Source organism: Haliotis rufescens, unplaced genomic scaffold (assembly GCF_023055435.1).
Source record: "Haliotis rufescens isolate VD_foot unplaced genomic scaffold, xgHalRufe1.0.p SCAF_22, whole genome shotgun sequence".
Taxonomy (NCBI): domain Eukaryota; kingdom Metazoa; phylum Mollusca; class Gastropoda; order Lepetellida; family Haliotidae; genus Haliotis; species Haliotis rufescens.
In genome coordinates, this window is record NW_025963913.1 from 12,750,578 (window position 1) to 12,765,678 (window position 15,101).

General features: G+C 39.5%; 1 protein-coding gene across 4 annotated transcripts in view; it reads right to left on the reverse strand.

The window, feature by feature from the left end:
• The window catches only part of LOC124118535, a 47,702-nt gene that overhangs the window by 24,412 nt on the left and 8,189 nt on the right, over positions 1-15,101 (reverse strand). For 3 of the 4 annotated variants that reach the window (XM_046480693.2, XM_046480692.2, XM_046480690.2), the window contains exons 4-10: positions 14,861-15,063; positions 13,374-13,422; positions 12,807-12,894; positions 12,266-12,369; positions 11,621-11,892; positions 9,677-10,972; positions 9,447-9,492 (exon numbers count right to left, since the gene is read on the reverse strand). In XM_046480693.2, the coding sequence (XP_046336649.2) occupies positions 9,447-9,492; positions 9,677-10,972; positions 11,621-11,892; positions 12,266-12,369; positions 12,807-12,894; positions 13,374-13,422; positions 14,861-15,063 (2,058 nt within the window). Of the gene's footprint in view, positions 1-1,735; positions 1,874-9,446; positions 9,493-9,676; positions 10,973-11,620; positions 11,893-12,265; positions 12,370-12,806; positions 12,895-13,373; positions 13,423-14,860; positions 15,064-15,101 lie in introns of all 4 variants that reach the window. The other variant, XR_006858499.2, reaches the window with a different exon arrangement.

Genomic DNA, 15,101 nt, shown 5'->3' on the forward strand with positions numbered 1-15,101 from the left:
TCTAATAGTTTGTCACTCAGTTACTGCAGCTTTGGCATTCTTTATCGTGTCAACTGTGGTCAAAGTGGAAGCAACTCTATGTAAGCACGTCCTTATATGGTATTTCAGCTATGGGGTTCTCATCTTTGCCTTCATGAGACTCGCCATTTTTGACAGTAAAGCACCGAGTGAACATCAACTATTATCTTTGCGTTATTCTTCCCAACAGGTAATTACCACATCAATATACATACATAAACATTTATTATAAGTCCAAGGTTCTATATATGTAGGTGATAGGTTTGTACAAATTGTGAAAGCGCTAGAATTAGCTAGGCAAGTTCAGGGTCAGACTGCACCGGCCTCACGGGTAACGTGACCAGTCAAGTTGATGTAAATTGTGTATATTCTAAGCCATCAAATACTATTATTATATATGAATGTTAGATATTTTTGATGTTTCCCAGGAGTATGATTAGTAGTTAATTAGTCAATCAATCCAAGTTCCACGTTCACTGGTTTATATTAGTCGGCATGTTAAGCCAGGATGAGTTATCTTCCTTCCGCTAAGGGCCCTGAGAGTTTCAAGATGGCTGCGCCCATGTGTAAACAATTGCTCCGAGTGTTTTCATCTCTTTTAACTGTTTTTGGCATGTGTAGGAAGGAAGTTGTTCTGTATTTGGAATTATATTTAATTGACAGTAGTATACCAAGGAATAAGCTTAAATATTCATGCATCTAGCGATAATTGCAAGGAATTTCTGGAAATAGTATCTCATTGTCATGATAAACAATAACAGCCTGTGTGAAATGGGTCATCTCCTGTCAGAATCTGTTAATTGTTTTAGTTTTGAAATTTATTGTTAAGCACGAAAGTGTTGTTTAAATATTACTTTTTATACAAACAAGATAATCAATAATCAAGTTGACATTGGAATATATATTATATTAAAGTAACTGCATAAGACTGAATCAGTATTGTTACCTTGTATGTAACAACAGCAGTTAAGCATTACAAAGATGCATATTCAGTGTCTTGATGATCATTAATATGCCAGTCATTTCTGGATTATCCTGTTCTGTAATACACAGTGGTTGTTCCAATTGAATTTTAGTTACTTTGTAGTTCTTTATACTGCCATTCGGTAATTGCCATGTGCTCTTGGTGCAGAGTTGTTTGTACTTTCATTAAGTAAACACACCCCTACACAACAAGCAATGAAAGTATATAGATTGTAGTACACACTACACAATGTTATCAACATGTAACCAATTATTTGTGTAACCGTTGGGTGATACATGTGTTGAATGATCTTTGCCTTCATGAGACTCGCCATTTTTGACAGTAAAGCACCGAGTGACCATCAACTATTATCTTTGTGTTATTCTTCCACACAGGTGTCTTGGCTGCATCTCACCTTGCTTCCCGGCAAGTGTAACAATTTTGGGGGCTCATCCGGGATGCGAGATGACTATGTCCGACACTCAAGGGGTAGAAAGTTACCGAGGTCGCTGATGGTGAAACGGGACTGCAAGAGATCCATCAACTTTGGAGAAGGGGATGGAAGCCATGTTTGACGTTGTCCATGTCTAGAGTTCCTGAGTCTTGTATGCAGGATGAAATAATTGGTAACCATGGCAGATGAGGCCATATACAGAGCCAAGGGACTGCTGTATCGAGTATCAAAGGAACAACTTTGTCATCTTGCACTGACACTACAACTACAAATCAGCAAACCTGAGAAACTGACCTCACCTGACCTGTTTAACATACTTGAGAAGTTCATCGCAAATGCTGTTAAGGAGGAAGACCATGGTAGGGCTGTTGGGGACAGGATTCAAGCGGAAGCTGAGAAACTTATTGATGTAACTGGCCGCAGTTTTGTAACATCATCTGAAAGTAATGAAACACAACCACCCTCAGTCGCAGCTTGGAAAAGAGACTTCAAGGTAGTTGGGGGACAAATCTCAGACAAAGGAACAGGGATCAGTTACGCCAGTCTAGCACGGCAGATTACCACTGGGTTGGAGAAGGGGTACAGTGAGAGGGAAGTGGTGGATGGGGTTATACGGGTTGTTGGGCCTTCCAGTTCACTACGACACTATCTAGATGGTAGGGCGGACATCTCTTTAAATACACTGAAGGGAATCCTGAGATCGCACTACAAGGAGAGTAGTGTCACAGACTTGTACTCCAAGTTAGGGCGTTTAGCCCAGGGCCCCACTGAGGAATCCCAAATCTATCTACTTAGGGCCCTGGACCTTAAACAGAAGATCCTGTTTGCTAGTAAAGAAGAAAACACAAATGCGAATGAGACTCTTGTACAGAATATGTTCATACAGTCACTGAATTCTGGCTTCACAGATGAGATGCTGAGATGCGCCGTTTCACAGAAAATCGTGTTGTGTCTGATGAGGAGCTGATCGAGAGACTAGGGAAGTTGATTATTGATGGGAATGAACGAAAACAGAAAACGACTACTAAGAAAACTGGACAGAGTGGCAAGGTCAACAAAGTTGAGGGTTCCGTTGGTGAAGCAGACAAGAAAATTCCTGAGGTTGAGCAGTTGAGAGCATAAGTTGCTACTCTACGAGAGAAGCTCAAGTCACGACCATCACAAGTACAATCACCAACTTCAGCTAAACCAAGATTCAGAGTGTGTCCAAACTGTAAAGAGGGAGAGATGTGCAAACATTGCTGGAAGTGTGGAAGTGCTAATCACATCGCCATCGGTTGCAGAACCAGCAAGCAGGGAAACGGACAGAGGTCACTTCAGCAAGGGGACCTGGAGTGACCGAGCCATTAGAGGAAGAGATCCCAAGATGCATGATGTGCACACAGGTGAAACAAAAGTCAAACGTGTGTCCTGGTTGTCATACTGCTACATACTGTTCCATTGCTTGCCAAAGGAGACATTGGGCGCAACACAGAAGCATTTGTCAGGCAATCAGGAAAGTTGCTTCGGGTTGTTCAACTCAGGACTCACAGGTGCCAACCTCATCAAGGAATGACATGGAAAGGTTGAAGGGGAAGGGATGTTATCTATCGCCCAAGCAGAAGAAGACCATGGTTTCTCTTGTGGGGGAAGTATGCGAGATGGATGTTTACCTCAACGGGTCTCAAACTAAGGTGTTGTGGGACACATGTGCACAAGTCAGCCTTGCTCTAGACTCTTGGCTTATGGACCATTTCCCGAACGTTCCAGTTAAACCAATTTCAGATTTAATTAATACTGATTTACAGGTATCAGGTCTGAGCAATAGCACAATTCCATACTCTGGGTTTGTTGAATTAGATCTTAAGGTTAAGCCTACAGATGATCATGTGTTAACTGTACCTTTTCTCGTCACAGATTCAAATGATGTGACACAGCTATTAGTGGGTTACAATGTAATTAAGGTGTATGTTTCAGGTGTTAAGGACTCTGACTCTGTTAATGTTGTGAAATCCACAATCCCAGGTGTTAGTTCCACAGGGGCATCAACGGTTTTGCGTTTGCTAAAAACAGAATCCCAACCACTTTGTTCCATCAAGACAGGTAGAAAGAACATCCACGTGCCAAAGGAAAGTACTGTAATTCTGAAGTGCACAGCTAGAATGAGTGAGGTGACAGGGGAAGGTTTGTTTGTACCCTACCCTGAGTTCCCAATAGTAGATGGGTTGGAACTTAGTGAGACCTTAGTTAAGCTTCCCAGAACATCAAGGGGACATGTGAACATTGTTATTAATAATCCCACAAATAGTGATATGGTCATTCACAGGAGAACTTCCCTTGGAGAGGTACAACCAGTTCAGTCAGTAATACCACTTATGCGGAAGGAAGACAGCACAGATAAACAGCAGCAGTCTGAATCTGCAGCACCAGGAAGTGATGAAACTTGGGATCCACCTGTTGACCTGGACCATCTCGATGAGCAGCAACAGGAGAAAGTAAGATCGGTCCTTTGTGAAAACTGTCAGGTATTTTCTAAGTCTGATGATGATGTTGGGGATGCTGCTTCTCTAGAATTGGAAATCAACTTAAAGGAAGACTCACCCATTAGAAAAACCTACATATCAATTTACCACATGTTACACTATTCATATTGGAGCAGGGTCCAAATTATTAAAAGTGACAGCATTTCTCTTACTAAGATATTCATGCCGTATAATATACCTTTGATAAGGTTGATGTATACTCTCAAAACATTTAAGCAAGACCAATTAAAGACTATTATATGATATAATAATAATATTGATTTATATCCAGCGCTCGATGAAGTTGATGAATTTCGATTACATCAAATAAGCGACATAAAACATGAATAGAGAAGGAGAGGGCATTGAGACTTGGATTGTATACAAAGTATCGCAGAGTCGTGAATGCTCTCGGCGGAGTTGACACCTCGCTTGTAACGGCTAGCATTGGACTCGGTGTAGCCGGTGTTGGTTTATTATCAAATATAATCGCCGCGCCTATCGTACTTGGCATGCAAAGTCTTAGGACTGGCAGGAATAGCGATAAAATTCATTTCTCGTAAGTTGCAAAAGAAAGCATTAAAACACGATAATATTCTGATACTCGCCGAAGCAAAGTTGAACAGCATTGAGGATCATATTTCAACAGCAATGGCTGATTGTAAGATATCCGAAGAGGAGTTTCGTTTAGTGTTGTCAGAACTCACCAAATACAATGCAATGAAGCAGGAGATTCGATCAAAGACCAGTGGTATTAGTAGCGAAGACGAGGCAAAAAAGTTCATAGAACAGGGGAGACAACAATTAATCCGTGTCAAAACCAACATTTAGAAGAATGCTTACATAAATATATAATAATTGGAATTTATGCTCAGGGACAAAATTATCAAATGGAGAGAATTACCACAAGGTATATATACTAGCCACATAAAGAAACTGTGCACGGAGAAAATATATTCTGGATTGACATACAACACAGCAAGAACAAAATGATGCAGACGCTGTAGCAGCTGAATGATCGGACCATAAGAAAATGTCAACGGGACCTGACCAACATCTGTTACGATGACGTCAGAAGATCAAAATGGAGTAGGGGGTCATACGACAAAGTCACTTAGTCTATAACGGGTATGACTACCCTGTGCGTGAAACACAGCAGTGCATCTGCGACGCATGGAGTCCACCAAATGGGCATGGAAGGCCTGGGGAATGGCCTGCCATATCCTCCTCAAATTCTGTGCCAAGTCACGGACGTTATCTGGAGGATGTGGAAGACGACGCAGACGGCGCTCCATGTCATCCCACACATGCTCTATTGGGGAGAGATCTGGAGAAATTGCAGACCATGGCAGTAACATGACATTGTTATGGTGAAGGAAATCCATTGCGACGCTAGCCGTTTGAGGACGAGCGTTGTCTTGTTGAAATGTCAATCCCGGGTCATGAAGTTGCAGGAAAGGAATGACCACAGGCCCCAAGAATCTGATCTCTGTAGCCAACACCGGTGAGATTGCCCTGAACAACCACCAAAGGGGTTCGGTGCCGTGCTGTTATCCCACCCCAAATCATCACAGAGCCACCTCCAAAACGATTCCTCTCCACAATACAGTTGCGTGCATAACGTTCTCCAAAACGCCGGTAGACACGTTGGCGCCCGTCACTGTGGGAAATGTTGAACCTCGATTGATCTGTAAAGACAACATTTCTCCTCCATATTGGAGGTTGGCGAACATGATTTCGACACCATCTTAGACGGTTGACTCGATGACGGTGTGTCAGGATGGGACGTATGGCAGGGCGTCGTGGTCGAATCCCGTACTGACGTAAACGATTCCTGACAGTGTTGGGATGGATAGGGCGCAGTCCAGGAAATGTCTGGGACGTCGTTACTGCCTTTTGGAACCTGTGTCGGAGATGTGTAACTCGAATCCATCTGTCCTGTCTTGGCGTCGTTACTCGGGGACGTCCTGAACGTGGGTGGTCGGCAACGTCATTTGTGTTCTGATAACGCCTCACCAATGCCGATATCGTGTTACGATGGCATTGGAAATGTGTTGCCACCTGTTGTTGCCTCATTACGCTCGGATCATTCCAATGGCTTCATGACGCTGTGCAGCTGTCAATCTTGGCATGATTTGCTTGTGATATGCTTGTGTCTGCGCCTGAGAAGTTTTGAATTTTTGAATGACCACAGATCATGCTTTCCAAAGTGACAGCGAATTTTGAGTTGCACATGCTGTGTACAGCTGCACAGGATGCACGTGCAGTAACACATTGCACGTCCATAGGCCCCCATCAATGACGTCATATCACATGGCACGTGCATGAGCGTTTGAATGTCTCCAATAATTGCTGTGTTCAAACCTATATTTCATATATGGACGGTGTGCCCTTATATCTATATTTTCTCCATGCACAGTTTCTTAATGTGGCTAGTATATTATATCAGTGATATCAAACCAACCAAATACGGTCATCAATTGTTTCTTTCCAATTACCAAGAAGAGTATATAGTCTGGTCTCCTAGTAAAATGAACGAAGAACTTAGTAAAAATGTTGAATATCACTTCGTTAAAAATAATGGTATACGTATGAATAAAAATAATAGAGAATATTTTTCATTACAATTTAGTTTAATCTCATGACAATCGTTAAATCGCATCATCATTTACACATAAAAAATTCCCCCTGTAGTGATGGTATAGGTATATAAATCTGGCTCCAGTGGAAGTGGTCCAGAATCATCATTACCTATACTACTACTCACAAGTTGCCGTTCAATAACCAGCTATTGACGATGACTTCTTCAGTCTAGTCAAGATGCCTTCTACCACAATGAGTGTCTCTATGACATTATTCAAGGAGATGGAGAGTGTCAACTGTGTTGCAGTACTAAATCAGCCATGCCAATCTCGTCCTCTACAAGGACGCGTCCTGAGCGGGATTGGGGACTCACATGGATGGATAACAGGTGATCACAACAGGCATCTTCACATCAACTATCTGGAAATGTTGGTCATTTACCACTAATTCAACGCATGGACAGACACGTCGGTACTGGATGCTATGGACAACACCACGGTAGTATCACCTCCTACAATAAGCGGAAAAGAAATAAAAATGTTTGCTGAAAGAGAGTTTACATTTATTGGGCTCCCCAGAGTTGATCGATTTCAGATTAGAAGGCCGCCACATACCTGGCAAACTCAAAGAATCGATGGATTGTTTGTCCTGAAAGAACAATGTTAAATCGACGGAGTGGTATCTATATCACAAAGTCTTCAAGTGGATAACCACAACTCCACATCTCAACTTCTTTGTGATGTGTCTCGACAACAAGCTCCCAGTAACAGACCCACAGATGGGGAGTGCCACACATGGATGTAACTATCCCCATTGTGGCGAGATTTCTTCCCCATCTCTGACAGGAGCAGAATTTTCATCAGCTCCATGAGCATTGGCCAATCAAAATGATGGGCACCCATCCCATCCTGAATCGACTCATTTCAAATGGAGAATATCAAAATGACACATACATACTCAAAGCGGAACTTGTCAATCAAGCTGTCAGCATTAATGGACACACCTTACAAGTTTATGCATAAAGAGACTCTACTACAGGCTACAGTGTCACAGCTACATGCAACTGACTTATCTTTCCTCACTCACACACCAGATTGCGGATTTGTGAAGAATCACCTTGTAATCATGACCAGGAATTCATTGCCAACATTCAGTCTATGGCGAGAGGTCCGCAAGGACACCGGCAATACTCCATCCCTGCCCTGCATAAGAAGTTGTCAACAACACCGGATGTGACGTCAATGCAACCGGAAGTAACATCATAGAAGGAAGTGATGTCAATATCACCTATAGAAAATTTATTAGAAATGGAATCAACGTTGACACATCCGGAAGTGATGTCACAAGACCCAGAAATGAATTCACAGTCTGGAAGTGGTGTCATAAGAAAGCCAACATACTGGTATTTACAGTGCAAGTATCAGGCCCCGATAATCAGGGTATGGTGCATTTTCCCACCTTACCCTCTGGTGAGTTCTGGCTATAATGTAATAGAGGTGAGGCATTCAAAGGAATGATCAAACCACTGTTTAATATCATTGTGTAAAATTCTAAGAATACTACCTCTATTACGTCAGGAAGTAGTCCCTCCCACCTTCCAACAATATCTGCATCTAGTCGATGTAGATTTAGGAAAGAAGTGATGTTGCGTGTGCTGATTTTTTGTGTGTGATGTTAACTAATTACTAGAAAACTGGCTATGATGTAATATAGTTAGCATTTTCACAAGTCCACAAAAGTGATCTTCTACAGAGTTGCCAGATACCAAATGGAAACAGTGATACTTCACAAGGAAAAGGCACTAGTTCTTCCTGAATTTTAACAGAATTGGACAAGGGTTTTATGTGGCAGTCATGTTGAAAAAAATGTTGAACAATTTCAGGTGTCATCATTGCTTGGAACAAGCATATGAAGTATCAGTTTCATTTTTCCATGGGTTTCTAATTGGAAGTTTACAGAGCCTAGAGCGCATTTTTAGAGAATTTAGGAGCAAGATCAAAATGAAAAGGTTGAAACAAGGTCAAAACTTAAAATATTACGCAAAAATGGGACATGTGTTGAGCCTCACTACTTACTATACTTGCAATCAGCAGCTTTAGCTAGTAGTCCTAACACTAGTCTACAGATGACGCCAGTGCCGGATGACAGACAAGCAGGTCATGATAAAAGCTCACTTGACTTTCAGTAGGGTCCCACTTCTAACTATGTCAGTACTTAATTTCAATACTTCTTATAGATGGATGGCCGATTCATAGCCATTATTGAGTTTCTTAATAATGGCTGTGGTGGGCATGTTTCACATCAGATCAAAATCCTGTTTGCAACTTTAAGAGACACCATAGCTATATTCATTCATACAAAGTCTCAATTTCATAGGCCTTGTAGTTTCAGAGGAGGTGTTAAAAATGCACTAACACTAGGAAGTCAGGGCTATGTGACAGTCAAAGGTCACAGCCAGATAAAAAATCAAAATATGCCACAAAACTAGAACTGAATAGAAATAGTCCACACAACAGCTGTTGAGTTGGCATAGACAAGCTTTCAAAGGCCTGGAGTACTGATGATGTTACAATCAAATTTGCAGACTGTTATCCTGTGACTAGTACTGTAATATTTTAGTTGGACTAGTTATCATACATGTCTCCTAACCTGGAATCTGAATGACAAGCTCTCACGTATCTTGCATTTGCGTCAATCTGATTCAAAGTTCATGCAAAACAGGAAATTATGACATGTTTGTCAGTCAGAAAGTATTATGGAGCTAATTGTTCTGTTTGTACAGTTGTAGATGTCTTTATGATTTAATGTAATAAAAAACAGTTAATCTGATACAAACTGGTTTCAGTAAAACAAGTAAACGGTACAGGATTTTTAAAAACAGTGACTTCCTCAGTTGTTAGCACTTTGCACTGATCACAATACTCACATCTATGCAAGGTGATGTCAGAGGCCTTGGAAATGTGACAGTTTGGCTAAAAATAAAAAAATATATATTGCCTTCATTGAATGACTTTCATTAACAATTGCTAACAAAATCTTCAGCAAAACTTCACATTGTTAGTCTGTACTCATAAAGTTTCTTTTTCAATAAAGCAAAGTCAGAGTACCCTCACTATCCTTATAACTTAGGTATGAGGTTATTAAAATATATCAAACCTTGTGTCCATGGTCATCAGTTCATTTTTGTGAGAGGTGAACCGATAACTTTGTGTCCTACTGCCAACGAAAGGTTTCTTGGTAGCTCTAGTTCTGTCTCCAATGTCTTCATCTCTAAATTCATACACTGATACATTCTTGTTTGGAGAATTTACAGATGGTGCTGTAGGCCTATTTGATGTCAAGGTCGTGTCGTTTAATGAAATTGCTTTTGATGTTGAGGTTAGTCCTGGTGTTGTCTCTGAAACTTTTCCTCTGCATGCAAGTGTTTTTGGCATGCTTTTATTAGCTTGTTGATTAATCACTAAATTCCTCTGCCTCAGTACTCTGCCTTGAACAGGTTCAGAAGATGGTGCAAGTTCAGATGTCAGAGGTTTGGATTTCTCAGCTTTTGCAAATTTGGACCTCTTCTTCTTCCTTTTATTTGTCTTCTTTTTTTCAATATGTGTGACAGTTTCAGTTACTATTGCCTCTGTCTGTTGATTTTCAGCATGTAATAGGTTTGAAATAAGTTGAGTTTCATTTCTTAGAGGTTGAACAGTGGCAACTGGGGAGAATGTTGATTTTGAAAAGAAAGATCTGGAATTTAGCTTCTTGTAGTTTGCTGTTAGAGGGGATACAATTGCTGATTCACGTACTGGTAATGATCCATTTGCTTCACATCTTCCAAACACAACAGTGGATTTAGGAAAGCGACAGGCCTCATTTGTACTCTTTCTATCCAGACCATCATACTTGTTTGTGTTTGGTCCTTTGTCCCATCTGAACCTTCTCCCAACATCTGTTTGTACGTTCAACTCTTTATTCTTTTGTTCTCGCTGTTTTACCTGTTCTGCAGTCCTCAGTTGTTGTAACTCCTTTACATGGTTCTCATGCAAACATTCCACCTGCTTCTTAAAATCTTCATGGTATTGACCCATCTTATCCTCAAACTGGGGTAGGGACAAGAAGCTACTGAACTGATCATGCTTACACTCTGCATCTTTAATGTCTTGCACTGCACTCTCAAGCTGCTGCTCTTGTACTTTCAACTGCTTGTTAAACTGAGTTTCAACAAATCTCTCCACTGATTCCCAGTGCTTTTTGAAAAGAGCCTGTATCTCTTTCCTTTGCAGTCCTTGATCTCGGGAATGATATGAGACTTCTGTTGGCCTATCGATAAGCCTGGAGATGTGACTTTCTAGCTCTTCATTCTGTTGCTCTTGTGCCATCTTCAGCTGTTCCAAGATATCTTGCAGACAACTACTCTCCTTTTTCCTGATGTCTTTGCGTAAGTTGGAAACTTCTGTCATCAATCTGAAACATCGTGCATATACTGTTTCAGTTTCATCCATTTTCTAGAAAAGTTTCTATTTCATAACCATATTCAAGTCAAAAGACTATCTATATTATTTCAGTAAAAATTCAAAATGTTTTTTGTTTTCAATATGTAACAGCACAAATTGTAATATCATTCCTTGAGGAATATTGAGCCCCCTTATGGCAGGGAATATCAACAAAAGTCTTTTTCTTTTGATATCCGTTGCAGTCTCTAGAAAAAAAGAAGTTTTTGTATCTTCTACAACTGCACATTTTTTAAACAAATCAAGGACTAATTATGATTCTTTACATTCATCCACATATGATGTGTTCTAGTGGTTAGATCCCCTGACCGCGTCATCTAAAAGATGTTGAAAGATGGACTTGTAGTTACCCTGTCCGGTGCTTGGCATAAAGGATAAAACAAAAGACTGACTATACGCAGCCACACACACGTGTATGCCTGTTGCTGTGTCAATGCATTAATATTGAATGTGACATTAAACCCATTTGAAATACTGTTCAAAGCAACATTAAACCAACCGCAACATTAAACCTACCCACTCACTCAAACCAATTTCACCTCAACTCTATAAGCTTGCAATAATGTTTACTATAAATGCAGAATATCATAAGGGACTACACCTTTTTTCTGTGTCTTTGACCTGAGTCTGATGAGCCTTCTTGAGGTCGGAGTAGAGTTTCTGCTGTTGCTCTAGCTGTTGTTTCTGCTCATGAATCTGTTGAGTGTACTGCTCATGGTTGTCACGTGTAGTCTCCAACAGCTCTGACAGTTTCTCATCCACTTTCTGATGGGGAGGTAGTAATTCTTTTTGCAGGGCACACACAATCTTATTTGGCTTATCTTTCTCCTGGTCATCAATAATCTTCTCCAAAGATTGAATCTTGGCATCTCTCTGTAGACAAATCATGAATAGGTTTGAATCATAAATTAATGGTTCCTTGTTATCTAGTGATATGAAAGATACATTGATTGCATTATCATAACATTGTATTTTTGTAAAATTAGTGTTGAAAGATTCTGGCTAATATCTGTAATACATCTGCTACTCTGGAGGCAGCAGATATTCTATTATCAAGGTCCATTATGGTAACTACCATAGATCTTTCTCCTTCAGTATTCTTTATCAATTCGAAGTATTCAACTACATGTATTTTGTTATATATTTTGTTCAATCTGAAATGGATCAGGTACTAGCTACCACAACTTTAAATCCACTATTCAAAATAGATTAACAACAGAGAATTAGATAGAGATACAACTTTTACCATGGCTAGATCTCTTTCCAAATCATGCATCCTGCATGAATTACTGTCTTTCTCCTGAATAGCATTAAGAATCTTATCTTGGTGTTTGCACAGGTCATCTAAGACTATAAACAGAACACATAGTAATTTTATTTGTCATCAATAAGTGTATTATGAAACTGTTTCAGCCATTCACAATGACCACACAATCCAATACACTACACAGATTACATACTAGAGAACAGTGAGATTCAAACATGAAGGAAGACATGAATAGCAGACTCACTTAGCATAATGTTTTCATGAGTCACAGCCTGAAAATTCTTAGGAATTTCAACATCATAGATTTAATATTTCTGAAATATGTTACTATCTCACCACCAAAGCTCTACAACTGGTGTGGATTTTTTGGTGGTTTAGCAATTGTATCTGTTAACAAAACTACCAAGCAAAATAAATGCTTCATTGTGTTGCATACTTCAATGCAACAAAAACCTTTTGATGGTAGTGGGAGTAATTCCTTTCCCTACTGTTCATTGATAGAAGGAGGTGCAATACTCACATGACGTTATGATTTGTTGTAGATTCTGTTCAGATTGATCTGCAGTGTGTTCCAATTTTTCTCGTACAGCACATAAAGTCAGTCTTACCTGCAAATGTATATACATCTGATGACATCTTGCAATTTCAAAAAAATTTGGAACTGCTTACATATACATATTTTTCCTTGGAATAGCATAATAATTCTGCCCTCTTTCAGGATGGAAACGTTTTATCACAGGTTTGCCATATATAATCCATTAAGTCCACAATTTATTAACAGCGTTAGAAAATAAGTGGCATCCCATGGTTTTGCTGCTGTTTTTTTATGGGGTGACCTCACTTTGCTAGCAGGATTTGTCGTGAAATCAATGAGAACAAACCATTTGAATTTACGGACCCCCTAAATCTTTCAATATTAGGGCTATGACAAGAACCCCTTGGCTTGACTTTCATGCAAAATTTAGAACACTGATAAATGTATTAACTCTCAACATGCTGAGATAAACAGCACATTAACATTAAAGCAGAAACTCCAGTGTTTCTCATTAACAAAAGCTTAGACATATTTCAGAACAGCTTGTCAAACCTCTTTGGAGCTATCTTGAACAGTATTCACCACTTGTTGTAGAAAGTCCCTGCAAGTGTGCATGTGAATTGTTAGAAGACTTTAATTTCATAAAAATCATTAGTGTTGAGTCTTAATGTTTTCTATGAAATTGTTTTGAAAAAAAACCCAATGGGGGCAAAATAGACCACTTGGCATAGAAAGAGCAAATGTTGGTAAACAATAAAAACATCAACATAAACTCATAAGTTTGATTGTTCTTGCATTCATATGTTGTAAATAATCTTTTTGTGCCTATAATGATGCAAAAATAACCTGACCTTGAATTAAAATACTCATTTTCATTCACGTAAAGAAACTAACAGTTTTAGTCCACTAGTCCTTATAATGATAACATAAAACCCTTAAAAAGGGCATATTTCTACAAGTCCTTATGATACCTTAGCTGTTGGACAGTTTGGCAAGGACTATAGGACTAGTTTCTAACGCTGATAATTTGTTATGATGCCTTGAGTTTTTACAGTCATGATGATGCTTTGGACCTTCATCTAATGTAAATAACCATGTAAAGACAACAAGAGGACAAAGTCATTGATATCCCCTGCAATAGCAATGTATGTATGAAACTTCCCAAACTATCAAAAGGCACCAGTTCACCACTAGACCTATCTATGTGCCAAGTTTGCTGAAGAAATATTGTATGTTTTTCAAGATCTGCTCCAGAAACTAGCACTACCCCCATTTTCAGGTGAAGTCAAAATTGTTGCCATAGAAACTCGAAAAATAAATTTAAACAAAATCCCAAAGTATCAAAAGGCCCAGTTCACCACATGGCCCTGATTTACAGTCAAAGTCAAATTTGTTGTTGTAATGCCAACTTATATATATATTCTTTCTAAATCCTAAACTATCAAAAGGCACAAGTCCACCACCATGTGCCAGTTTGGTGAATAAATATTGCACCTTTTTCAAGATTTGATCCGGAAACAAGCACTTCCCCCTTGGAATCTTGACAAATATATCCCAAGCTATCAAAAGTCACCAGTTCAACTCAATGTACCAAGTTTGGTGAAGGCAAATTGTATAGTTTTCAAGAACTGTTTCAGAATCGAGCACACCTGCTGTTTTCAAAATCAAAGTTGTTGCTATGGAAACGCAAAAAATGTTTTTGTAAAACATCTTCAACTACAGTGTATCGCTGTTACCAAGGCAAGTATATTTAAAGTTTTTGCTTTACTGTTTTGGTCTACTGTCTTAAGTATTGATAAAATACATGGATCCAGAAAACAGCTAACTTGGTTAATTTGGGTACCCACAGGACTACCCAGAATCTTGCTTAATCATGATATATTGTTGAATGACAATAATTCACTATGACTCTATAGTTACACTACAAGTCACTTATATATGCATTTCTTTCTGACTATGCGCATATTTGATATTAACATTTCATATGAGTTTAGATGAACTTACGAATGGCTGAAAAATGTTCACAACACATCAAGTACCTTTCATCTCTCTCCTTGGCCCTTGTTTTGTTTATCTGTAGCTGCTGAATACCAAAATTAGATTTGGTCTGCAAAGGTCTGCTTGTCACAGTGCTAGTGCTGGTATTTTGTTTGCTTGCAGGCACCTGCTTGAATGCAGAAGTGGCTTTGTTTTTCCACTTATCATACAGAGTGGGTTTCCTGCTGTGGGTACCATGCATCATCTGCAAGCAAAAAGTTACAAATTCTTGCTTTGTGTATC